This window comes from Fringilla coelebs (assembly GCF_963513975.1).
Source record: "Fringilla coelebs genome assembly, chromosome: Z".
Taxonomy (NCBI): domain Eukaryota; kingdom Metazoa; phylum Chordata; class Aves; order Passeriformes; family Fringillidae; genus Fringilla; species Fringilla coelebs.
In genome coordinates, this window is record NC_140031.1 from 66,356,905 (window position 1) to 66,384,658 (window position 27,754).

Genomic DNA, 27,754 nt, shown 5'->3' on the forward strand with positions numbered 1-27,754 from the left:
CCCTTCCCCAGCTCCTTTAGAAACAGAATAACACAAAAAAGTCCCGATGCTTCAATTGCTAAATGATAAATTAACAAAGCAAAGCAAAGCAGGAGCAAAGACATCTCCCACAATCTGCACAGAAACAGCAAAATATACAATAGAAAATGTCACTAACACCCCATTCAGGCAGATGCACTTATTTTTTGTGAATGACAGGTTATTAAATGAAAAAATTTTGATCACCAATACTTTGCTGCATGGCTGTTCCCCTAGTTGTCATTTCCACCCTAAGTGATCTTCTGCTTAATGCTGGGTGTTTCTGGCCTGTAGTCCTTCCTCTCTGAGACATTGCGTTTCACCTTGGCACTAACTGGAGACTCCTGATTCAAAGAAGGACTTGAGTGGGACTTCTTCAGTCCCGGCGCATCGTTCTCTCCTCCGCTCAGCAGTTCCTTCACCCCTTCTTTCAGTAGGCCAACATAAATCTCATAGCGATTTTTCTGGGAAATGAAAAGAAAGGCACAAATCAGTCTGGAAGAAATTCTGCAGGGGCACATGAGAGACCACCTAGGTAACTTAATGCTTTCTGCTGGCCTTGAAAGCCAGTAGTTCAACATATATGCGAACCACCATTAGTGGTGCCTAATACGGATATGAACAACAGTGGCTAATGTAAATTAAACAAAGAGGAATTTCAGGCAGACTGAGGCCTGGGGTGCTGTGTAACTAGAGGCACTCAGTTCTGCAGCACACAAATTCCGATGCTCCGATGAGTGGTATCTCCCATTCCAAGTAACACTACCAAACAAAAGCTTGCTACTTTAGTCCTGTTGAGACCAAAGCCATGCTCACACATACTGCGATCCTATGTGCTCAGGCACGCATGGAGATAAAGTGCACTAAACTAAGAGACAACAAAAATCCTGCTCTGCTGCAATCCTGCACTCCCACCAGCAGGTTCTGCTTTTCCTGCTTTTCTTATCCACAGGGGAGAAACCAAAGCAGGGTCTAAGTTCAGACTGTACCAGGATGGCCACCACTAGGCATGTGGGAGAATCTTCTAAAAGGCCAGACCTTAAGGAAAAGGAGCAGATGAGAGGGCTATGACAGCAGCAAGGCATGTCTCCCTGCTACGTCACTCACACGGAATGATGAACGTTGCTGTCTGTCCAGACATCTGTGGTTTTCAACTGGAAAAAGTCCACGTTATCGTGCCCCACGCCCATTTGTTCTATTCCTTGTCTGGACCAGAGGAAGATTCTCTCTCTAACAGGAAGATTTCATTCTGTTTGCTACAACTGCATCATTTTCCAAGAAACAATTCGGCAAGGAAGAAAATGAGGGTACAGTAACAGAAGACCCCTGAAGGGTCTCAAAAACAGATGTTCAGGCAGGAGGTCCTGAGAACAGAGCAATCCACTTGATAAGATTTATTTAGTAACTTGTCCTGATATACTCACTAAAGACATAGGGCAGGCATTGTAATTACAGTGATCTCAGTGTGCTGGGAGTCAGGGAAGGTGGATGTAAATATCTGTACTGATTGTAAACTTGCATTTGAAAGTGGCAAAACAGCAGCCAAGTTATTATGTTCCTGACAGAGGAAAAAAGCATTTAAGAAAATATTTTACATTTTCTAATAAAATAATAAAGTTCTGGTAAAAACATTTATTTAAGGGCAGGAAGTCAAAAAGCTTGGCAATTGCTTTGAAGTGTGGAATATAAAGGGGGAAAAAAAGAAGAGAATGTGACTGGCTTTTGAGAATCCTTTGAATAAACAAACCCTCATAGAAGAGAATTCTAACAGAATCCTCCTACAAATTAAATAAATAAGCATTCCTATGACTTCTATATCTGGAGATGGAGCTCCACAACGTGAGAGACAAACACATGAAACAGGTAAGATGTGTCATTTAATAAAAATGGAAATGGAAAAACAGCAAGAAGAACCCTGACGATGATGCACTGAGCTGATGGATGATTCATCACAAAATGAACCAGACACTTCTGCAAAAGGCCAGCCAGTGCTCTTAGCTTGGAACAGCGTAATATCATGAAATTGAGAGGGGGGCTTTACTATTTATGCTTTTACTGGTCCAGTAAACACCATCAGAGTCTCAAGACTAGGCAATCAGAACAGAAAATCATGACCTGCATGTGTGCAAATGGCCATTTTCCCCTGGACTTCGTGGACCCTTGATTTATATTACAATTAATCAACACACTTCTACTTTGATTTCAACCACAACAAAGTTGGTCTTTCAGTGACCTGACATTTGAAGTTAGGTAAATTCTAGTGGAAATTTTGCCTAAAAATACATTAATTTGGGAATTTCTGTCAAGAAATAAAACGACAGAAGTTGAAAACATTCAAAAGCTTCGGCAACATTACCTTTGAAGAATGAATGCACATTATAAAGAAGTATGAAGCAGCTACACATCAGTATTCTGGCTTCACCTCTTACCTGACAGCACTCAAAAGATATTTCTCAAAGTTTTCTGCAATAAGCAACAAATTTTTTGCAATCTGATGCAGTACTTCCTCAGAAGGAAGGCAATGAGAACTGTTCCTTCCACAGTGTGTATAAGCAAAGACACCATCAAAAACAAATGCTACTGGCTGCACATCTGAACAAGGACCAGTTACCTCATGGGTCACCTCCTCTCCATCTCACTTGTCTTTCGCCAGGAACAAGAATGAAGGCATCACCAGTGTGTGAACAAAAAGAAATTGTAAGGACCTACAGAAAAGGAAAATGGCATCTTCCTTCCTAATGGTACTATGTTGCTACCTTACCTGGGCCTCACAGGCCCTTTTGATGTGTATCCCGAGATCTATCAGCATGGCCCTTTGTACGCAGACACTAGGTTTAGCGTGCTGTCTCAGCCCGAAACAGTTAGAAAATCCTCCCTCACCTGCCCTTCCCCTTTTCATTTAACCTCATGCAGCAAGCTCTTTCACCACTCCTGCCAACCCTGACAGGACATTGTTCTAAAGGGAAGCTTTCCATTCATAAAGTTTCCATTCACAATTTTCATACAGCTCAACATTTAGGTTTGATTTGGGATTTTTACTGCCTCACAGAATAATATAATAAACTGAGTTGGAAAGGCCCCATAGGGATAATCCAGTCCAATTCCTAGCCCTGCACAGGATCATCCACAAGAATCACACCATGTACCTGAAAGCATTGCCCAAATGCTTCTTGAACTCTGTCAGGCTGGTGTTGTGATCATTTCCCTGGGGAGCCTGTTCCAGTGCCCAAACACCCGCTGGGTGAAGAAGAACCTCTCTCCAATGTCCAGCCTAAACCTCCCCTGAACTTCAGACCATTCCCACACATCATGACAGATATGTCAGTGCCTGTCCCTCTTCTTCCCCTCACAAGAAAGTTGTTGACTGCAATGAGGTCTCCACTCAGTCCCTCTCCTCTAGGCTGAACAAACCAAGAGACCTCAGCTGCTCCTCACAGGGCCTCCCCTTAAGGCTCTTCATAATCTTCACTGCCCTGCTTTGGAGGCTTTGGGGCTTCATCTCTTTCTTAAACTGAGGGGCCCAAAACTGCCCCCAGCACTTGAGGTGATGCTGCTCTAGTGCAGAGCAGAGTGGGACAATCCCCTCTCTTGCCTGGCTACTTATGCTGTGCCTGATGCACCCCAGGACATTTATGAAGATGTTGAAGAGCACAGGGCTAAGAATGGAGCCCTGTGGAACCCCACTAGTGACAGGTTACACCAGTCTGATGTCACCCCATTCACTGTAGCCCTCTGTGCCCGACCCATGAGCCAGCTGCTCACCCATCACATGATGTGTTTATCCAGCTGTGGGCTGGACATTTGCTCCAGAAAGGTCCTGGGAGAGACAGCATCAAAAGATACTATCAAAAAAAGATTGCACTAACTGGCTTCTGTTGATCAACTAAGTGGGTTATCCTGTCATAAGAGGAAAACAGGTTGGAAAAGCCTGACTTTAGTCTCATGAAGCTGTTCTGGCTGTGGTCCAGTGTCCTCCAGGTGTTTCCCAGTACTTCCCAGAATAATTTTCTCTGTCATTTTATCAGGCCCTAAAGTGAGATTGACAGACCTGGAGTTTCCAGTGTCATCCTTTTTGCCATTCTTGAAAATTGGGAAAACATTAGACAGCTTCCAGCTAACTGGGATCTCTGCAGAATGTTCAAATATCAGCGAGAAAAGTTTTGTGATGACATCAGAAAACTGTTTGAGGTATTCTGGATGAATCTCATTAGGCCCCATATATTTGCAGGGATCCAGCTGAAACAGCTGATCCCACGCAACTTCAAGGTTAAAGGGGAGCATTCTCACAGTCATGGTCCTCCATCTCAGGGCACTGAGATCCCCCTGGTCTGCCATCCATATTGAAGACAGAGGCAAAGACTGCATTAAACACCTCTGCCTTGTCCATGTCCCTGTTTGTGAGATGACCATCCTAATCCTGTGAGATGCTGATGTTATTTCGACACTGTCTTTTACCATTAATATATTTTAAAATACTGTTTTTATTGACACTATTTTTAAAACACTCTTTTTATTCCCCATGGTTTTGGCCAGGTGCAACTCCTGGTGCAATTGAGATTTGGCCACATGAATTTTCTTGTAACAAGCTGCTTTCTTGCTGTGAGCAGCATCTCTCTCTGTATTCTTCCCAGGCCATCTGACCTTGCTTCCACTAAGCATAAATGTTACTTTTTTGCCTTAGCTCCAGAAGAAGATCCCAGTTAGCCTTCTGCCTCATCTGTTTGACTTCCAACATTTTGGAATTGCCTGCTCTCATGACGTTTGTTCAACATGGCCTGTGAAATCTGTGCTTAGTGTGAAGGTAACACAGCACAGCAAACCAGTGCCTTGAATTACCATTTCTCCCACATAACCGAAGCTGTTGCCACAACTTGCCTGCTTAGATGAGCACCTGTGTAGAGCTGATCATTTATCTAAACTGCACAGCTCAAATGCTGTTCAAGACCACCACTAGTGAAGAGGACACCTTTTGTTTCCTGTCTATACACGTTCTGATTTGTACTGAGGTACCTGAGGAATATCCTCAAAAGATAAAGAATATAAATTTTACCCCTGCTGAAATTCACAGGAAACAAAAAAACTCCCACAACAATCTACTCCCTCATCAATCTTTCTATAAATGTTTAACACTCCAGCCTACATTTCATCCTAACTCACCAAGCTTCTAAAATTAACAGAAAATAAACTTTGTGTCAAGAACCCAAAGCGAAGAAAATGCTTGACCTTCCAAGTTTTACAAGATGCCCTCCAGAGAGAAAGTGTGTGGCTTACTCTGTGCATCTGAGTGCTCTGTTCAAAACTGACACTGTGCCATTGATCACAACCCTTTGATCTTGATTGTTCACCTCACTGTCAAGTTCTTAATCCACTTCATCAGCTTGACTACAAGGTCATTAGAGGTGACAATGTCAGAATTCTTGTCGAAGTGAAGAACAAACAACATTCACTTCTCTCCCCTTGTCCATCACAACAAACATCGCATCATAAAAGACTATCATGTTGGTCAGATTACAGCTCCTCCTTCATAAAGCCATGCTGATGGACATTGCTACAGGAAAGTGAAACTCAGCACAGTGGTTACACAGCGGTTAACCTTCTGCAAAAGCAAAAGTATGCAGTGATTTAAGTCCAGGAGTAAAAAGAGTCCCTCTAACAGAAACTGATAGCACGGGGCAGAAGGCTTACTTCAGTTCTGGAGGCTTGTGCTGTGTTGCCTCCAGCATCAGCTCTGGTGGTCTCAGCTTATCTGCTCTTCCTCTTTCTCAGACTACGTATTTTCCTTGCCAGGCAGTGCCTATTTAGAGTAGGATCCTTTCAGACCCAAGGCAACATTGACTCGCAGTCCTGGGGGAAAAAGCTCAAAGGTGTAGTCATAACAAATGCCAGACATCTGCTGGGTTGCCGATTCATTCCCACATAGTCCTAAAATGTGGCAGACACCATTACAGACAAAAGCTACTGTCAGATACTCAAAACAATCTCCTAATGCATCTGCCTAAGTTGCATCACTCAATCTGTGATCTTTAATTCTACCATTTTCCTTCTCATCCTGACATCCATCTCAGTGGTATACAACACAAATGGCTCTGACGAGGGAGGCATGCCTATGACAATAACTTCAGCATATCAGTTCCTTCAGAACCTACCAATGGAAGACAATTACCATTGATCTGCATTCCTGCAGAATGCAGTCATTCTTTACAGACTGAGGTTCCAATACACTAGGCAACACAGTTTTACAACACGAGACACTTTGTGCATGAAGATCTTACAATCCCTTCAAATAGGTACATCAGGAAGGACAGGAGTCTTGCTTCTATCCTCCATGTCATAGGCTGGGAGCTAAATTCACTAAGGAAGTTCTCACCAGAAAGAAGAGCCACATCCCAGCACCTGCAATTGCTGTGACTTTTCTGCCTAGCAAGAACACACTTCCTAGGGAAGTAAAGTGAAAAATTAAGAACTTCAGGACTGTACCCCAAATATAAGACCATCCACACCCAAGAAGTAATAATGTTTCCCATATGTACCTCAAACTCCAGATAGTGGTCCTTCAGTTTGTAATCATCTACTTCCTTGCCTTTGAGCTTCTTGTCAGGAGGATAGGAGCGATGTTCAGCAAGTTCAGTGGAGATCTGCTTCAGCTTAGCTTCATGGGACTTCAGCTGTTCATCCTTCAGAAACACATTAGGCACTTAGGTGACAGAATCCAAAATATCCAATAAGCAAAGAAAAATAGAGAGGTTCCTGTACAATAATACCTCATAGTTTCTTTTTCTTAGATTGATAAGGTCTGTCATCCCAAAGCGCTGCCACCAACAGCTCTCTCAAAGGCAGTCAAAGTGGCCAAGCTTGCAGAAAAATTCAGCAGCTAGCAGATGCCACTGGGAAGGAGAGCAAACCTGTCATCCATTGCCTTGCTGTGAGCAACGGAAGCAGCCTGCTGCTGAGCAATACTGACAACATGACACTTTTGCTCTAACACATTTTTTTGTAAATTAATTAAGACTGTTGGGTATGCAGACAAACCAAGGGCAAAATGAGACAGGTGAAGACTCTGCCTCAGGTTATTGAAATGTAAAAGGAGTTCCTTCCTGGGTAGAAAAGACATGGAGTCAGGGCCCCATCTTCTATTTCTGTGCTGCCAAAAGCTCTCTGGTATGTGGCTTCAATTTGTTTAGAACAATACAGTGCATTCAGAAGAGAAAGGGCTGTCCAGTCCCCAAAAAGTATCTCATTTTGCTAAGCTGCTACCAATTTTTATCCCACTGTGCAGTTGGAGAAAGTGAGGAGCTGCTACTCCCACTTTCTAGGCAATTTCCTTTATCATAAAACCCAGGCCCCCTCACTTCCTCCAGTCCATCTGTCAGCTAACCTTCCCTCATCTCAGAAGGTTTTCATCTCCTGCAGGATGGCCTTCTGTCCATTTCTAGGCTTGGATATGAAATTATATTTGAATTAGTAAGTCCAAAATAGACATGTGATCATGCAGATATTGGTGAATTAGCCAAGAGGTGGTACCCAGGTCAGCTCTTGTGTAGGCACCTCACCTCAGAGGAGGGAACAGCTGCCAGTGTTGTCCCTCTGTGGTGTGGTTCTGAGCAGAGCCCACAGCTCAGATGAAGCCCACAGCTTCAAACCTAGCTCAGATGTGCCTGCACTGCACTGAGTCACACTAGGGACTGAGCCTCTTGGCTCACTGAGCTGGAGCTGTGGAAAACAGCAGAAAGGGGAAAAACTTCTACAGATGATGATAGCTAAGACCCAGCTAACCTTGTGTTTCAATTCTTTTGCAGGGGAAATGAAAAGAGAAAAATTTGGGATAATTTGCCTCTGCCTAAATATCATAGGGCTGAAACCACTTGCTACTGATTGCCAAAAAATTCTTATTGCTGTTAGTTACCACCCTAAATATATATGCTCTCTCATTAGTGGCCAATCACTCTTAACATTGTGCTGATTCCCTGGTCCCAGGGACATCCTGTGGTAGTGAGTCCTACAGCCTGATGACATGAGGTCTTTGAGCAGCTATTAATACAGCACTTGTCATTTCCAGGGCACCATCTTTAGAGCTTTTGTATGTGCTGTGCATTCTCAGAAAAAAAGAAAAAAAACTAACACCCTAGTAGGTCTTTTCTAGACTGGTTGTTCCTTTATATATAGCTTTGTCACATCCCTCCTTGGTTGGACTAACCAAGACCATACACTGCTCCACTCTTGAAAGAAAGTCTGATACAATGCTCTTGCACAACCTGTCATCATGTCCAGCCTCTCCTTCCTTACCCCTGCTAGGTCCTCATTGCACCTTGACTTCTGGCTGACCAGGAACTGACCCTTTGAAGAAGTAGTGTCCATCATGACTCATTCCATAAAATCATAAACATCAACCACAGGCATCTGACAATTTGTATTTTTTTTTTTCATGAGAAACAGCCTGCTGGCAGCTTTTCCACACTGACAGATGAAAGCAGACATGTTTCTGCTTCCCTTTGAATTTATCTATTTTGAACACTTAACATTCTTCTGCTTATCTAAAACAGCTTATCTTATTCCACTTTTCATGTCTCTCCTTCTTCAAGATACAAACCACAGGGTTGTGATTTATCTTTTCCCTTTCCAGATTAAATGGAAACAATGAGACTAGGAAACAACATGCTAAATGGAACAATCATACAGAACAACAATGAGTAAAAAAGCTTCCCTTGGTGACTGGGGGTAAATTACAGAAGCACCATACTGTATTTTTAAAAAGGTATGCATGAGCAAAAACTAAAACCAAAAGGATGAGAACAAGATTAGTATAATTTTTTTACACAACTTTAACCCAGAACAAAAAACAGTAAGTCAGTCACCACAGTGTAAGAAGAAAGGCTGCTCTCATGGAGAGAGAAAAAGCATGGGCAACCTAAAAAAACCCCATACCCTTACAGAAACACAGTTTTTGATACAGTGGTTTCTATAGTTGCTAAGCTATGAAGACAGTAAAAAAAAAACCCAACGAACGCATTTAAGAAGCAATCCAGCATGGGCAGATCACTTTAATAGCTACAGGAAGATGCCATGAAGTACAACCTCTGTCACTCTTGTCAATCTGATCAACACACTCAGTATGATGTTCCTGCCAATGCAGGAGGAATTCCAGGCAGGCATTGCATCTCCCAAAATACAAAAAGCTATGGACACAAGCATCTGACACAGCTAGTCTGAGACAAGCAGAAATACGTGTGTTTGTGCAAGAAGCAGTAGAGCTATGAAACTCCTTGTCATGGGATGCTAAAAGCTTGTGTGATCACAAGGGAGACTGAAGAGATTCATGTAACACACAGTTTATAAATATATATTATACAGAAAATCCCTGAGCTGATAAATGGGAGTCTGGAAAATCTAGTGGGAGAAATATAATTGATGTTTGTCTGATGCATCAGCTTTCACCTTTTATCAATTCAATAAGCCAAAGACTAGGAATATGCCCACTTCTTCTGAAATGAGTGGCTTTCATAAACACTCAAATAAAAAAAAAAATCCCATCAATCAGTATCTGACATGTTCTCTGCAGGGCCATAAGCACAAGAAGAAAATTCTTTATCTGGTACTATTTTCTTCAAAAATATAAATCAATTGCATTTGAGTGTGTTCCTTTTCTCCCCCCACTTCAAATCTTGCATGAGGAAATGAGCAGAGATTTACTATGCAAGCCTTCTCCTCCTAGGACTGCCAGCAGCAACAGCTACAAAAACAGTGACAAGGACCACCACCAAGTGCCTGGACAGAAAGAGAAATCATTATCACCTACCCTCTGTATAAAAATGTCTCACCTGAGATAGCTTTGTTGTGGTGGCTGGCAGGAGTGGGCGACTGAACTTCTTCTGAGAACCAATGGCTGCTGGAAATGGTGGTGCAGAGAAGACAGCAGCCACACAGTTAATCTTATTGATCCAGGTCTGCATTTCTTCTTGGCTCCTGAGGAAACAACACATATTAAGCACTTGCTGACTCAGCCTTGTCTACCTCTTTCCATCTCTTCTATAGTTATTTTAGAAGTCAGAATAGCCAAAACTGGACAAGTCTTAAGAGTCTGTTCCGTCTTCTTGCCTGTGTTTGCAAGCAGTTAGTGCTAAGTATCTCAGTCACAGGCTGGCTTGTGGTTAGGTCCATATCTCACCCTAGCACACATCTTTCCCTAATCCAATCCCAGTAACACAGCTGACATAGCCAACTAATGCCCTGATTCAGACGTATATCCTAAGGTCTCAGTTGTGCTGGACATCACAGATCTCTAGGAGGCTTAATACGGATCTCAGCAGAAAAGGGCTCAGAAGCAAAAGGCAGGTAATACGTTATGTCTGGATATCACAGCATGAAAAACTTTATTAAGTCATCCTTGTACTAAGTAACTATGTTTCTAACCACAGAACATCTTCTAGAAAGACATCCAGCTAGGATGTGATGACATCAGGAGACAGACAATCCAAGACTGCCTTTGGTCATTTGCTTCAATGATTAATCATCCTGACTGTTATGAGTTTGTGCCTTGCTTCCAAATAGAATTTCCTGGAGCTTCAGCTTCTTACTCCTGCATCTTGTTATGCCTCTTTCAGCTAGATTAAAAAGCCTCTTAAAACCAATGTTTCTTTCTCATGCACTACTTGTGCACTCTAATCACATTACTACTTAATCTTATTTCTGATCAAATAAACAGATTGAACTTCTTAAGCCTCTGTTTTAACCTGTCCAGGCACGAATTTATTCCTCTTTCAGCACGATTTTCTTTCTTCAATGAGTGGCACAAGGAGAGTACTTACTGGGCTTGGAAAAGCAGGACTCTCCAATCTGCTGTTTTAAGCTTGAGGACATTGGGTTTCTTCTCATAGTCTGTCGCCTTGGATGCCAGTGCATGGTGCACACTAACCGCATTCTTCAGATCTTCCTCCGACAAAGCCTTTTCTGGCTTATATTCATCCTGCAGGAGAGAGCGGGGGAAAACTTATGGCATTTAATTTCTGCATGTACTATTCCTTTGTCGTTAGCCTAGGGAAAAAACCTTATTCCAGAGTTCAGAAATAATAATAGAGTATATGAACTAAGTGCAACCTGACTTGTGGTTTCCACTACCTTTAACATGTTTTCCTTTCTCTTTCTTTATTTCTTTCTTTCTCTGTTTTGATGTCTTTCCAAGGGAGAGAAGTAGTTCTACTGTCTGCTTGACAGGAAGAGATGTAAGGAGGAAGTATTTGACTATGACAACAGCTGCAGATTATTTGTCTTCATTTCAAGAATCCTTCATAATCAGCTCCCCAACTCCACTGGCTCAGCTACTTACGTTCTCAGCCTCTACTGCCTGATTTTAATTTTTCTCAACCAATTACCTTTGTAGGTGCTCCCAGGCAAGCCGTCACACACTAGAGAAGCCTTCTTACCAAGTCCACAAAGAAAATTACAGCAAACTCCCTTATGTCTCTCTGACGAGGGTCTACAAACGGCAAGCACAGCTGTATCTGGGTTTCTGACACAGTAACAGTACCACTCCTAACACCAGATGACAAAAACAGGGACTCTTGTTTTTCAAGCATTAGCCTGGAAGCAGTCTTTGATCTTCTGAGTGATGGAAGCTGGACAAGGTCACAATAATGTAGCCACAAGTTCCATCCAAAGCCCACATGACTATAAATGGCTTGGGAAAGCCAGGAGCTTTTAGAAGAAAAGTGATTTTCCACCAAGGCTGCATCACTTTTTTTTCAGAAGGGGAGGCCAAAGCAGTCTGTAATTGACTCCATTTCTCCCCCTTAGTGTATCACAGAAATCAGTCTCACCTGGAATATGCACCAAGTGTGACAGCTGCAAGGCAGTGAAATAACTCCCTGCAGGCATGGTAACTATTGATCCTGCACTTGACACAATTTACGAGATGAGGTTTAGCAGGACGCAGAGTATGCACAGGGATAGCACTAACTTCAACATCCAGGGAGACACCCACCTGAGAGAAGAGCTGCTTAATGTGCATGAATTCATTTACAGAACTTCTCTGGCAGCACACCAAACAGGACTGGAGCCAGAGGAATCTATGCCCCTGCCAAAGGTATCTGAGCTTTCAGCCAGGCTGGGCTGGGGCTCTCCAGGTTGAGTTTCAGTGGATAGGAAGTCACCAGCTGAGTTGACCACCTCTTGGAAGGCAGGAGAAAACATCTGGCTCCTCTGTCATGTCTCATCCTTTCTCATGGAGGTCCTGCTAATGCAAGCCCACAACTTCCCACACTGCAGCTCAGACACTTAACCTGAGAAAGAGGCAGCTATCCAGCAGTCCTGCCACACCACCGCCTCCATCTGGAGCTAGACAAGGGCACAACCCACCACTTCTGCTGGCAGGCCCAGCAGAAAGGCAGAGCATTACTGCACAGGTGACCAAAGGGCAGCCTCCAACCTAAAGATCCGTGGTACAAGGGGTTTACAAGGGCCAGCAGTGAGCAAAGCCAAATGTCCTTCCTCTCTCATAATTTGAGACTCAGCAAAATTTGGAGGCATCTGTCTGTCTTGAAGGATTTTGCCTATGCCCACTTAGGGCACTTCTTTAAACCTTTTTCAAGGAAATCTGGCATACCCTGTCTTGAAGATGGAGGAGGCAAGGCCTTAGGTCAAGCCCCTTCCTGTAAGGGCTCACAAGCTGATTTTCTTGGTGGTAGTTTTGGGGGAAATGACTGGCTCCATTATCCAGGAAGACTGAGAAAACCTCAGAGCCAGGAAATGGACTTAGACAGGCCTCAGACATATGATACTCTATCTTACCTCAAATTATTTCATAGAGACAGTGTCAGCTATCACTTAGCTTGTTGCCTCCTAGCTTCCTCTGTAAGCTGCATCCAATGTCTACAACTTGCTCTGGTGACTAAATCTGTTTCAGAAGAAGTCCACATTTGGGCAGCCCCAGAAGCAGCCCTGGTTTATAAGCCCTCCTTTCCAACAGAAAGTATTCACGGTAATCCTTGCTAATCCTACCAGATCAGTTGGCTGCAATCTACCTTGACAGCTGGGGCTCTGCCAGCTTCTCCGAAGGCACTGATCAGCATACCGGAAATGTCTCCAAGTAGTTTGCCAGCCTCAGAGAAAGCTGTAAGGACATGAATGTGCTGCCAAAATTCCTTCTCCAAGGCCTTCAACTCTTTTTGACTGGTAGGGAATGCTAGGGGAGTAGGAACATCCATTTTTGCCTAAGCCGTCAAGGACAGCATGTGCTATGATGTGCTGGTGTCAGCGTTCAGGTTGAGTTGAAATGGAAGGCAGCTCTCTAAAGTCAGACCTAGACAGTGGCAAGAAATATATATGGAGCCAGAAAGAAACTGTGATCTGTCTGTCAGCTGAAGGCTGATGTGAGTGCTGCGTGCAATGCAATGGCATGCTGAATTAATCTTTCTCAAACTCCTGGAGAATGACTTTCCCACATCTTGATGACCCAGAGTCAGCATATTTCTAAATACATTTTTGGTAAACCAGAGAATGACATTTGTCTTTTCTTATCAGTCACCGTACCATGGATGGATGTCTCCATGCAACTGCATGTGAGGGCTGCAAGATCCTCTTTCAGAAAGTCTCACCACCAAACACTTCACTTGAGTCTGGCCTTCTTTTTTTTTTTTTTTTTAATTTTTAACAGAGGAAATTTGAGAAAACCTGAAGGCTGCAAGATTATAAAGTGCCACATCAAAGAGCAAAGATGTTGTAAACTTCACAGAAGAGTCCAAACAAAACACAAAGGTTTGTGTCGTGCACTGTTTGCCCAGAAGCCATTTCTAGCAAGGAAGTGAGGTCAGCCTTATGTCCTCTCCTTATAAGCTTCTCTTGTGTATGCACATCACATCCCATGTCAGTCTAGTGAACAGACACTCTGTCAAGCTGCTACTTTGCAATTTCCTCTTGCTATGAACAGAGGGCAGGAAATTAACCTTGGCCTGAGGATGCCCAGAGACACAGCCAATGTCCCAAACATGTAAAACGTCTAATTTTATATAATACTGCGCAGGCATGTTTAGTTGGCTAATTGTGAACATTTCCACTGAGTTCCTCCAGTGCTCTCTGTGCTCACTATTCAGAATTCAGAAACCATCTTTCCTTAATCACTTATTTAAGAACAAAACAATATGCGCCACAGGAATTAGCACTGGTATAATTCCAATGGGAAAAAAAAGGTGGGCAGGGAGACAAGGCTGTCCAGAAAATTCCTCAGTAAATCTCAAGTGACCACCATTTACAAAACATTCTCATACACGGCCTTTGACAGCAAAACAAGGAGAACAGCAGTGCAAACAGAGAGACAGCAGAATTGGGATCACAGTACCCACTGGGAGAATCACAGCTGCTATGAAAAATTAATATTTATAATACAATAGTGTCCTGAGGGAACAGCTGAGTTACAGATGAATACAGAAAGCAATACTGCCAAGGTTGTACATGTGTTTGTGTGTACACAGCACCTGTACAGTGAGATTTCTCTCTATTCTGCTTGAATAGTGCAATGAAATCACCATCACAGATGTCATTTCCACAGGTAAACGAGGAATGAGAGAAAGAGGACGTGCTTGTGAATGCACCCTGCCCTACTGCACTTCGTCAGCTTCACCTTCTCTATAATCAAGAGGGAAGTGAGGTGAATTGAGCCAAGGTAATCCTTTGACCAGGACTATTGCCAGGACTATTTCCAGAACTATGCACTTCTGCAAAGAAATCAAACTATTCTGAAATACTTCAGTACTTCCTAAAATTAGAATAATTTCAGTCCCTACAGAAGGAAACAGCAGCTCAGCAACCTTTACTATAACTACTTGGCCTAGCTGTGTATTTTTTTAACTCTGGCACCTTCACCTTCTATGATACTACATCCCTCACAGAGTAAAGTTTATTTGTGTGCTGAAGGAAAGCCTTGGTGGACCATCTGAGGCAGAAATTACAGACTTTTTCACAGCTGCAGCACGTGGCTGAGCAGGGGCCAGAGAAACGATGGGGAGGCTTACAGCTGCACCATGACTCTTGGAATGAGTTACCTCCCATCACACCCTTCTGTCAACCTTTCACAGCACAAAAGCAAAAGCCTTGCTTGGCAGTGTGCAACAGTAAGATGGCTTCAATGCAATGGATGGCTCCCATTTAAATGGGAGAATGCAGCTCTGTGAAGTACTGCCCAGTAACCACTGAATTCAAGTGCTCTGAGAAGTGCAAAATACACAACTAACAAAAAAATAAGAACAAGAATTCCAACAAAGCATTTTGTTCTGCAAAAATGCAGTCATATGTGAAATTACTCCCTGTTCCTGAAAGCATGGAGGGTAACAGGGGAAAAGGCAGCAATCTGTAGAAAATTTGCATGCTACATCAGCATCTCTACATTTTATTAAACAGAAAGCATTTTAAACCAATATGCCAGCAATAGTCATAAAATACTAAATTAAGGTGCTAAAATAGACAGTATACTCAGTTCTTCCCCTTGAATATCAAAAAAGGAATTAAATATTGTATTTCAAAAAAGGAGCATTCTTATTTCTCAGAGAAACATGCAGTTTTTTTCAGGTGAACATTAAAGATTACTTATTTCAGAAACTGAAGCAGATAAATCCACTTTGGTCAGAAAAAGGCAAGTACAAGCCTGCCATGAAGGCATTTTAGTAATACCTGAACATGTTCCCAGCAAAAGGACTTGGGATTCAGCAGACTTGGTTTTAGTCTCTTGCACTGGCTCTGAACATATCACATCCAACTTATAGCCCAAATCTTCTATCCTGACTGCAGATTGTTTTGTCTGTTTCAGGATTTCAGCCCCCTCGAAAAGGTACTGCACCCCAAGCATTCACCTTGTAAACCTCATGCTATAATAATCTGATTCAAATCACTCTGTTTTCTCAAGAGACTTTTCAGGTTGGCTCCAGTGAAACCAACAACTTCAGAAAGCTACAGCAGGGGAGGAGGAAACAGCAGTATGTACCTGCACTCCTGATAGTTACAAAACTATCAGTTTTTGAGTGAAAATGTAAAACAGCTTTCAAAGAAGCATACTTCTGCAATACGGGCAGTCTGGACAAGCAGCAGATATTCCATGAATATTTCATCTATATTGGAGGGCAAAAAGCCTTAACAACCTACTTAGCTGCTGCCATTTATTTGATTTTGACAGTTCTCACTCATATGTTGCATTTTATGTTCTAACAGTGCAGTTAAAAATGTACTATAATATATTTAAGCTTGCAACAAAAGGCTTGAAGGGTTTCATCTGACTTTTTTTTAGACACCTTGCTGTCAGGATGCACATTTTGTTAGAAACCAGTCGTTTCTTGCTTTGTGGGAAAAAAGTATCCTTTTATCCTTCAATTTTGCAAAGGAACAGAAGCTGCAGACTCCTACCAAAGCCAAGCTGTTGTTCAATTGTTTTGCAGCTGATCTTGCAGGCACTGCAGAAAAGAGTACTATGAAAAGGTGGGAAAGGAGGACAACCTTACAGAAGGGGAAATCATACATATGAAATGCAAAGTTAAAAGCAGCCTAGAGGAATGCATGCACAACACAGAGAGGTGACACTGTCTTTGCTGGTGAAACTGGCTGGCTTTTTCAGCCATGAGAGACAGCAGTGGCATATACTGGAACTTACAGGGTGCACATGGGGATGCAGGCAGTGGAACGGAACTTGAAATTGTGAAAAGGGAGAGGGTGTCAATGAGAGGATTCATGCCTGAATGTGTGTGTTAATAGGGTGGAGGTAGGGAGATCAGCCATGCTGTGCATCCGAGGGAAAGGAGCCTGGAGGTACGATGAGAGAGTGGAGAGGATGCGTGCTGCTTTATCCCTCTTTAATTAGTTTTCAAAAGACAGTGATTTCCCCTACCTTCTGCAAGTACAGGACCGTTCCCTTCAGCACAGCATAAAAGGTTTTCCAGCCTCGTTTTCCCCGGGGAGCTGAAAAGAAAACAAATGAAAACCCATTTAAATCAGATCCATTTTTACACTTTTTACACGCTACAGGAGAGCTACATTAGACCTGTGTTAAACCTCCTTCGAACTATGCAACGTAACTTAGGATAATGCAACTTAGCACAATGCCTGCATGTACCTGCCATGAGAGAAAGTAATACAACAACCCTGATGAGAGCCGTGCACTGGATCAGAAAGAACAGCAGCAATGCAGAAAGCAGGGCACAGAGAGCCACAGAGAGCCACAGAGATCCAGTCTTTGTGCTCTTGAATACAGGCAGGAATTGTCCATACACAACTACGCCTGAGCTCTGCACCAGGGCTGTTTTCAGAAGGAAGCAGACTTTCTACATGCCAATCAGGCTAGCGGGAAATGCTTAGAACCAGAGGGATACTACACAGAAAGCAGTATCTCCCCAGAGCATCCTTCCCCTTTACTGCTGCTGCACCCCCAAGCTGGCATTGAGAAAGGAAAGGGTGCCAAACAAAATCATATGTAAAATACCCAACCCCACAAGAAAGCCAAGGTCAGTTACAGGTTGAAGAACATAACAGAGACAACATATGTAGCCCATAAACTCCTAGAGACAAGCAGTGGCAGGGTAGGGGGAAGTAAATTCAGCATGAAGGCTGAAAGATCCAGTCTGAAATTCAGGTGCAACAGAATTAGGCACAGGCTGTACAGTCACACCACCAGAGACCAGAAGCCTACATCTTAAGCTCACTCCCCACCAAGCACATGCCACTGACCAACATCCTTATAGTGTATCACTGAACTATACCAAAATTAATACACACACAACTAAAGAATGACATTGAGAAAGGCATCCCATTCTGATCTGAAGACAGAAAATGAAGATGAAGAGGTTACAAGTCCCTTGTCCCAGTGGTTAATCATTCTCATCTTGCCAAACAGGCCTTATTTCTAAGTGGCATTTGTTAAGTTCAGTTTTCAGCCACTGGGCTCTGTTACATCCTTCTTCTCTAAGCGCTAAGCGCTTTAGCCCTCAGAACTAGGTTCCTGAGAAAATACAGATGAGCATTCTAGCACATCACTTCATTAGAAATCCCATACATGCTAATCTCTGCTCTGCAAGAACTCTTTTAGAAAATGAAATATGAAAAGGTCTAACAAACAAACAAACGAAAGAAGTCTTATTAGCGCCTGGAAAGCCAGAATGCAACCTTCTGGAGAAAGACAGACTTTTAAATTGTACAGGAACTTGAGAAAACATGGCCTTAATTACATTACTCATATAAGAGTTATCTCCAGAATGACAGTGTGTTTATAATTAAAGAAATTACTTAATAAAGGCAACTAGATACAATTACTTATTAAGGCTGAATAAGAAGATGTTTAATAAAGACAAGCCTATTTAGAGTACCCAGCCACCACAAAGAATTAGGTCAGCTTGAGCAGTCTGAATCCAGTTGTCCAGCTGTTAGCTTCCATCTTGAAAATATGACCTTTCATTGTACCTTCTAAAACAGATTAGCAAAACATGTGAACACCAAAGAGCTTAGCCTAGGAAAGTCTGGCTGTTACTGGAAACCCATCATGAAGCCAGACTTTGTCTTTGGGATTTAGCCCACCAATGTGAATCATGAATAGGCAATCATCAACAGTTACTGGGGAAAACACAGATGCTCTGACTAACCTCAGCTTTTTCCAAGATCTATAGATAAGAAATGAAGACATCCAAACAACAAAACACACACAGGTGCATCAGAAGCCCTTGATAATTACTGCATCACAAACAGAAGTAGGACAAGAAGGGAAGAAAATAATTAAAGTAAGTATGAGACACAGCAGGATTAGTACAAGAAAGGGGCAGGGGGAACTGTATAGTAAAGCTGGCTGGTGCCAAAAGCTGCCACCCTGCACTGGATATGTGACCCAAGGTTGGGAAAGTATGGAAGGGAACAGGATCTTCTAAACAGAGGTAAAGAACAGCGTTTCTTTAAAGACAGACCCAGAGAGGAGGGGAGATCCGGAACAATCTGGTGTCATATAAGGAAAAAGAGAATTATCAAATTACTGAAGAACAGCTACTGTAATTCACTTGAAATTATTTTCTATCTGTAAAACCCTACATTAACTTTCTTTCAGCCCAAAAATTCACAAGGCTTTGCTATATCACATTACTTTTTATACTTATGCATTAGAGCTGCTGCAAAGGGACTGAGCCTTGTAAATTCTGGCCTAACAGTGATTGTGATAATCCAGTTGTTGTATTGCCTGTTATTGCCGCTATTTCCCCAAATGAAGCAGCACTATTTGCCTTGAGAAGTACATGGGATCACTGGCAAGTGGCATTGTGAAGACATAACAAGAAAATAACACATTAGGCTTGAAAAATTACTCACTTTTCTTTCCATCCATATCTGCATGGATTTTCCGAGCCAGAAATCCAGTTTTATACACGGCAGCATTGGGGTCATGAGGGATGTCCAGGAATGGGTTATTTGAATTGCCAATTCGACTGACAGCTTTTGTCTGGTTCCCATTATCCTTTTCATCTGTACCATCCGAGTGAGATTTTTTTTTCTCTTCTTCATCCCTTAAAAAGCAATGAAAATCATGCATGAAGGATGGACTGATCAGCAAAGTTTCATTTCAGCAATTTTTGAACACTCCTTGTCAAAATATACCTCTCTATAGGGGGCCATATTTAGGGAGAAATCTAGAAATATTACAACATATAGACATATTATAGCAAAGCTTCAGTTCACCTATTTCACCAGCATAGGACACAGATTTTCAAAAAGCCCCAGTTTCCATTATTGTCTCAGAAGATTAGATTTCAAGAGTATTCTGTGTCCTCCAGCTTTGCCTATTTTTAATTCCACGTATTTGACTGCTAAAATGGGAAATATTTACCTGCTGGGTTCAGCTGAAAAGTCCCCAATTTCTTCATGAGCTCACATGCAGATGAAAAGAATTAGAATACTACAGATCACTGTGGCTTACCCCTTAACTTAGCATATGAAACACAGATTCTACCTCTTTTTCTTTATTTCTCTGCAGACTAACATAAAATTAGTCATTTAAAAATAAAAACCACACTAGGTGAATTACATCATCTTTGGAAACAAAATGCTGCTGAAAATGTTACTTATTAGGGCAATGTATTCCACAGAGCTCTTGGGGACAACAATGCAAGTCACAAGCGTTGCCTGACTAATAAATACCTTTTTACTTGTCACAGGCAAAGGCTAAAAAGGACTAGGCAACCTAGAAAGTAAAGGCGTCCATCACAGCAGTAGGACAACAGTTTTCAGAGAACAGGCCAGATTGCAGAGTAGACCTTCATGCTTTGAAATCCACACACATTCCCCTCCAGGTGACTAGGAAAGGAGTGTCAGGGAGTATGAAGGCTGTCATTGAAAAGTTGTGGTAGCAACACCTCCTGAGACCAGCATACGATTTAAAACAAAAAAAATCATTTGAGCATAATGATGGCTAATATTGCTAACCCACTGGGGGTGGACCTCAGCTAGATGCATCCCACTGGACCCAGATAACAGGCAGAGAGAGCAAGCTCAAGGAGATCTTCCAAACACATCTGTATGTTCAAAGGCATGTATTATGCGACGATTAGCAAGGCACATATCAATCCAGAAGCTACTTTATGAATACACTGCTACCATGGCTGCTTGTGGGAATGACCATTCAAAAAAAAACATCCTCCAAGAATTGCAAGCAATAGCAACAAATCTATCTTATCCTCAGCTCTGCTGCAAAGGAGGCTCCTTATCACACTCTAGAACTGCCTGAAAGGAGGTTGCAGCCAGGTGGGGGTTGGCCTTTTTTCCCAGGCAACCAGTGAATGATGAGAGGACCTAACCTCAAGCTGTGCCTGGGGATGTTTCAGGCTGAACATCACAAGAAATTTCATCACTGAAAGGTGGTTAAACATTGGAACAAACTTCCCAAGGAGATGATGGAGTCACCATCCCTGCAAGTGTTCAAGAAACAAACTGATGTGGCACTTGGTGCCATGGCCTAGTTGAAAGGGTGATGTTCAAAGATTCCACTTAATGATCTTGGAAGTTTTATCCAAACTAGATGATGCCAATCAAAATTATTCTATGATTCTAGGAAATGGTCTTTGGTGAAATAACTTGGTCTAAGGAGGTAAAAGGCTAAGAGACTGGTTTGACAACAAGGAAAACAAATCCAGAAACATAGGGATGTATTAGTGAACCCTGCAGTAGCAGTGAATGTTCCCAAGCATTTGACTTTGGTCACCTCATATAAATTATTGAAATATAGTCAGGAGGTGCACCATACCTTCATGATGTTGTCTTGCAAGGTCTCCTAATTAGGAGAAACGAAACTTTTACTTCAAGCAGACCTTGCATCCTTAGCCTACTGATGTCTGCTTTCCCACTCCAGCACAGAAAGTTCTACAAATTTTTTTTATTAGTCAAAGCAATAAGGACTTATTCAAGTATGCTTTAGTTGAAGCCCTCTCCCAATTGAAAAGGCATAGGCATTTCTGACAATTTTGTTTGTCCCCACCGTAAATGGGTCTACGCATTAGCTGCTGGTAAGTTAGAACCACTGTGTGTTATGTGTTTCTTAGATATACGTCCATTCTAGAAGAAAATTCTCTCAACGTGAGTCTGAGGCACTTAATCCAGACTAAAATCTCTCAAAGGGCATAAGCACATGGGCTGATTTGTCACACAGAAGTGCCTTGTGAATTCTGGGATTTCAGCCAAGGACACAGCAGATTTCTCCTTGTCAGCAGAGACAAACTGCAGTAAAAGGCTTAACACTTTCTTGGAACAAGCTATCTCCTTTGGAGCTATGGGAATGAATCACTGTATACTGATCACCTGTCCCGTGGGAATACACCAGTGCCCTTAACCAAGCAGCCACAGTGGTGGCATGAACAATCCTGTGGGGGATCCTGGACACCACTAAGAGCTGGGGGCAGTGCTCTTAAACTCAGCACTTCTAGGGTACCTGTTAAAGCAGGAATTTCTCAAAAGACATGGCAGAAAGGACAAAATAGCATCTGCTGTCACAACTGCTGGTAGCACTGAACAAACCTTTAACTGGTCTTTTGTTCTATCATGAAAATGGGACTTCTTTGAGATTCAGAAGCTTCAGGCATTTCTGAGAGCTGAGTGCTCTGACAAGATGCATGAGGGCAAGATGCATAAATCAGTCTGCAAGAGGCAGTGAAGGGAGACAAAGAGGCAGGAAGGACTCATTACAGGCAAGAAGTGGATGAAAACCAGGGTATCTGGGACTCATTTGCTCAAATACTCCACTGTACTTCAGTGGTCAAACATAAGAAGAAATCAAGATGATTCGGAGGAATGTCAAAGTAGCAAAAAAAGTTCAGGTATTAGCTTTCCCTCATGCATCTTCCAAAGCTGGCTGAATAGATAGGTCCCGAATACTGTTTATCAGGAATTTAACAAACTGAGCTTAATTCTAACAAGCCTTTAGGGTACTTTTTAAGAAAGAACTGCAGAAAATTCAGGGAAGCCTCTGGATACCTAAACCTGAAAACTGACCTTTGTTTGAAACCCTACACTGTGGGGAGTGTGACTACCTGCCCATCCTCAGACAGCTCTCACAGATCATTCATGTGCTGTAAGATCCCAGCATGAAGACCTCCAGTGATGTGCGTAAGAGTCAGAGATGATCTCTGTGCAGGTATGTTCAGAGTTGTGGACGTGGTGTCACACAGGCATTAGCTCAGGTCCTTTTGGAGGGCAGGACCACTGCCTCTCTTTTTCTATTTCATACAGGAAGTAACACAATCCTTGTGCCTTTAGGGGGAAAAAAACCCACAATGGTTCCAAAACACCTTTCAGTAGGCAAAACATCATCATGAAGGTTCAGTTAGGCTTGCAGAAGTCTTATGAGATTTTCTGCCCCTTATCAGCAGAGGAAAATCATTCCCTACTCAGGTCTGGAAGCAATTCCCCTGGTGATTCCTCCCTGATGACTGAAAAGGGTTGAGGGCTGCAAAACTTCTCTTGGGTCCCACTTTCCATTCATAGGAAACGGGACCCACAGTGTCTCTTCTCTGCAGAGTACTGGTGACAGGAAAAGGTTACCATCTGTAGAGTTTCTCTAAGATTCTGCTTATGGCGCACGATGTTTGCAAGGCTTCCCAAAACAAGAAGCTTCAGTTCCACTGCTGTAAGCCTGTCTCTTTGGAGAAGGACCTAAAGAGAGAGCAGCAAGCAGCCCTCTGGCTGCCCATGAGAACCAGCACACCAAACCCAGGACTTGCTTGTGCCATCACTTGCAGTCACAGCAATGAAACAGCAATGTTCTCCTTCCCAAATACATGATAACTGACAACGAGAAAGAGTTTGCCCCTTATTCTTAAACACAGAGATGTGAAAAAAATAAAAATCCAGACGTTGACATTTTGGTGAAGAAAAGCATTTCCTGCCTCTCCTAAGAAGACTCTATACAAGGAAGTCCCATTTCTGTCTTCTGGGAGAAAAGCACCATCCGATTCTCTCAGTAATAAAATTATTTCTGTACAATCTATGGTCTGATTTGCGGCTCTGCCTCGGAAAATTCTGAAATCACTGATCTGGAACGATGTGGTCAAGCCCTTCATTTTAAAAATTCTGCTTCATAGCTGCATTTGTTCAAATAGCAACCTTATATGACACAGCAGAAGGTTGAGTTCATCAATTTAAACATTGCAATTGAAAAAAAAAATTAGGTTTGTAACATGCATCTGTGAAACTAGCAGCATCTGTATTAGGAAATTGACTTGAGAAAATTTTTGGCATCTTTCCCAGCAGGAGGAGGGAAGAAAGAACCAGGCTGAATACCACATGACCCCACCCAAATACCAATCAAGAAGTTGCAAACCAGAAACATCCTGGAACTTTGGAGACAAAAGTTAATTGTAATAGGAAGAGATTTCTCAGTTTGACCTAGAAAAAGGTGAGCTTCAGCACAGATGTCTTTATAACTACCCTGATCTCAGCATCACAGTTTGATTTGGCAGCATCTCTTTCCCACCATCACTATCTGAATGACCTGATTTGTTTTGGCTGAAAGGAGATAATTTATCAATGTAGTCCAGATAAACAAAAAAAGAATACATCATGTCCCTGTAAACTTCTCTGGTTAAAGAAGTATATAATTGGCTAGTTAAAAACCAAGTGATTCTCCTGAAAAATATACTGTTCTGCCGAGAGGAGGCTTTTGGGACACAACTGACTCAAATGCAGCCATTTGGCTTTAGCAATTTTGTAAGCAGTGCTTTGGGAGTTCATATATTAATTCTAGATCACCTATTTTAAGATGATTATTTTTTTACTCCTATTACTTTCAACAGTAAACAGACACAGTACTACAAACAAAGGAAAACAATAATGGCCACCATGACATTTCCAGGCAGACATCATGCAAATAAAACATATTTAGCTCTGGCACCTTTGTAATCAAATGGATTTTTCTTTTTTAGCTTAAAGCTGACAATTATCAGTGTGAAAGCCAAAGAAAGATAAACACCTGAAAACCTTGGGATATAATATTATAGACAATGAAGGGATGCTAGAAGGCCAGGCAATCTATCTCTTTGTCTCTGTGGCTGGATCTCCTCTTCCTAACCTATTTCAGACAGAAAAACTAGTTCACAAAAACCTCCAATGAAAGTACTTCTGTACTTTCTCCAGGCAAACCTGTGCCTTGGTTTAAATTCATAGAAAAGCTTTTTAAAGGTTGATTTCAAATTTCCCTTGTTTCAAATTTAAGGCCATCCACAACAGACATAAAGAACAGTTCACACCTTTGGGGCTTGCAGTGTGGAGCAGAAGTGTGTTTTCAGGATTCCACATTCACCAGTTCAGTGTAAATTCCAGGTCAGATCTCTTTATTTTACAGATTATGATATGTGATTCACTTTTAACTTTGTGGAGAACTTGAACCAGGCACTACTGCAGAAGAAGAACTGTAATGCAATTCTCTCTTCAGAGCTGTACTCATGCTTTCTGGTTCAAAAAGGATAAATGAACACTCCTACTGAAAGTCTCTGGAGAACATCTGCTGATTAAGGTGTCACTTCTTGTGATTACAAAATTGAAGTCAATAGTAGCCTTTTCTTTGCGTGGGCTTTGGATCAGACTATAATTTTACTGGAAATGTACTGCAAATTCTTTAAGATGGTAACACAACTAGCTCACAACTAGTAAGATAAGGATTGGATAGCAGTCCCTCCCCATCTTATGTTTTACCATTACCCTTTCCTGCCTATGGGCTTACTGATAGCCATTAATACACTAAATAATGTACTTTCAGAGCAGCTCTTAAACCTTTGCTCAGCTGATGAGCGTCTTAGATCCTCAAAGGATTTCTGGCTGGAGGAAAGGCATTCCTTCAAAATGCCAGCATTGCAGGAGAGCTTATCCAGGGTTTTGGAGTCCTATCTTCACCTTTGCCTTACCTCCCTCTTCTTACCCTGCCAAGTGCATCAGGGAAGCAAAGGAATAATCTTTGGACGGGAGACAGGATTTTCTTTGGTCCCACCAGAACAAAACTGATCATGTTTCCTTCCAATTCAGCTTCCTCTGCAGATGACAACAGCAGAGCAAGAGATTTATGTGCCTCCTCCCTCAAGCTCAGGCAGCCCCAGGTCTTCCTGGGGTTATTACTTTACACCAACCAAACGTCTCTATAAAAATGAAGAGAAACATCTTCACACTTCCTCTTCCAGCCAGTACTCTCAGCTCTAAAGGTACTAATTATACCCAGAATGAGCTTTGTTTTTCATCATGGAAATTAATTGTAACATCAGTCCTAGTTATGTGTCCATCTCAGAATGGAGCCAACAACTGGCACCTTTGAGCATTCTCCTGTAAGAAAGTAGCTTTATATCCACCCAAAGCCCTATTTAAGAAAGAGTCTGAATTATCACTCTTTGAGGCTGTTTGGAATTTTCCCCCAAACAAAGGACATGGACTAGACTATGTAAATGTCAAAGCGGTTACCACCTATACAGCAGCAAGATCTCATAAATCACCTTGACTGAGGTTCACAGGAGCAGAGCCAGTCGTGAGCCAGTTGCCACCTGGAGGCTGCCCAAGTGTATTAGACACGGTATAGTTTCTTGGCAAGAGATGGAGGAAAATTCTGACATTGAGAAAGTCACATAATGGATTCTGCTGGTACTAAAGTACCTGTGACAGTGTCTGGCAAACAGCTTTGGTGTGACACGTAAGATTCACACAGAGTGTTCCAGGTCCAAGACACAGTCTGTGAAAATGCTCCCACCACGAGTTTTAATGCTCATTAGAGATGGCACTTCTTGCTGATTCCCATTAAAAGCACACCTTCTTTACTACTCTGACACCACCTAACACATTTCTGAACTGGGAGAGCAATCCCTCTTGGAACCAGCTGCCCCTGAGAGGCTGCACACCCTAACAAGAAATTTGTTTGCAGATCATGAACTTAAAACAATGAAGATAAAAGCCACTGGGCCTACAAGACCTATGGCAGTTGCTAGAAATTCTAGCACAAGAGGTGCAGGAGCATGCATTCCAGACATATCTTGTTCCCAGAAGGGTGAAGTTTCAAATATGCAAATACATGCAGGGAAATACCCTTGTATAGCTAATATATATGAAAGACATAATTTTCCTATTTTATACCAAAATCCACTGTTCTGCAAGTGGCAAAATCAAAAGTAGACACTTCTGTCCTTTTCTGGCATAATTAGACCACATAAAATATAAGCACAGAGAAATGTCAGTTTAATCAGAAATATGAAACTGAAGTTTTTTCTCATCTGCAGCATTTACATAGTTAACAAGTGTTAGCCTGTCAAAAGCAACTAAGGATTGGAGGGAGTAATATCAGACTTTGTCCATTTATCATCTTTCACATTAGGTTGTTGTCAAGTTATCCATACTTAATCAGGAGACAAACCAAGACAATAAACCAACAGCAGGAAACTCAATCCAAGAAGTGTGTTTCTATTCAGCGGTTCTGACACAATGAACAGAAAGATAAAGGGAGACGTCAACTTCTGTTTTATTTATGCAGCCAGAGAAGAACAGAGGATTTCATTTCTCTCTTTTCAGGCTGAAGTTTCCTACTAAATGAAATGTCCTCTTTACTCACAAATGCAGTTGACTCCTATCATTAACAACTCCCCTTGCTGGAGAAAGAGATGAGGCTGTATTGCCAGGTCATTCATTAGCAAAAAAGCAAACTCTTTATGTATGCTGACTATCTTCTACAGGTTTTGGAGCCCACACAGATGGTGACATAGGACATATAAACAGATTACTACACAGGTACTACTGTTAAAACTTCTAATTTCTACAATAGAAGTATACTTACACTGCCCATTCCAACTTCTCATTCTTGATTGAATTGTAGAGGGCCTGCAAAAGGAGAGAAATGAGATGGAATTATTGTTTGACCCCTCCTACACATACATTAATATTCTCAGTAAAGACACCCAGGTAAAGCCACCAAGCAAGCAGTCTCTGATCAAGAAAGTCCCATATCTGCTAATGATAATGTGAGAAACTTCAGCAGAAATTCCACCTAAGAAAAAAATACTGAACGCATGTTTTAAGATAACAGTCATTTTCTAAAGCAATTTTGGGAGGTTTGTGGTTTGTGACTTTTAAAGAACACAGAATCATGAAATAGCCATGGAAGGGACCTTAAAGAAATCTAGTTCCGCCCATGGCAACTCCTTCAATGGGCCCGGTTGCTCAGAGCCCCATCCAACCTCTCCTTGAACAATTCCAGGGATGGGCATCTACAACTTCTGTGGGCAGT

The 27,754-nt window shown here is 42.1% G+C and overlaps 1 protein-coding gene across 2 annotated transcripts in view; it reads right to left on the bottom strand.

The window, feature by feature from the left end:
* Positions 1-269: 269 nt before the first annotated feature.
* Positions 270-27,754, bottom strand: part of PSD3 (pleckstrin and Sec7 domain containing 3) — a gene marked incomplete at both ends in the record, with an annotated part of 105,495 nt that continues 78,010 nt past the window's right edge. For both annotated transcript variants that reach the window (XM_084224757.1, XM_084224758.1), the window contains 7 exons: positions 270-482; positions 6,549-6,692; positions 9,834-9,978; positions 10,821-10,978; positions 16,877-16,947; positions 19,330-19,523; positions 27,305-27,348. In XM_084224757.1, the coding sequence (XP_084080883.1) occupies positions 270-482; positions 6,549-6,692; positions 9,834-9,978; positions 10,821-10,978; positions 16,877-16,947; positions 19,330-19,523; positions 27,305-27,348 (969 nt within the window). The remainder of the gene's footprint in view (positions 483-6,548; positions 6,693-9,833; positions 9,979-10,820; positions 10,979-16,876; positions 16,948-19,329; positions 19,524-27,304; positions 27,349-27,754) is intronic.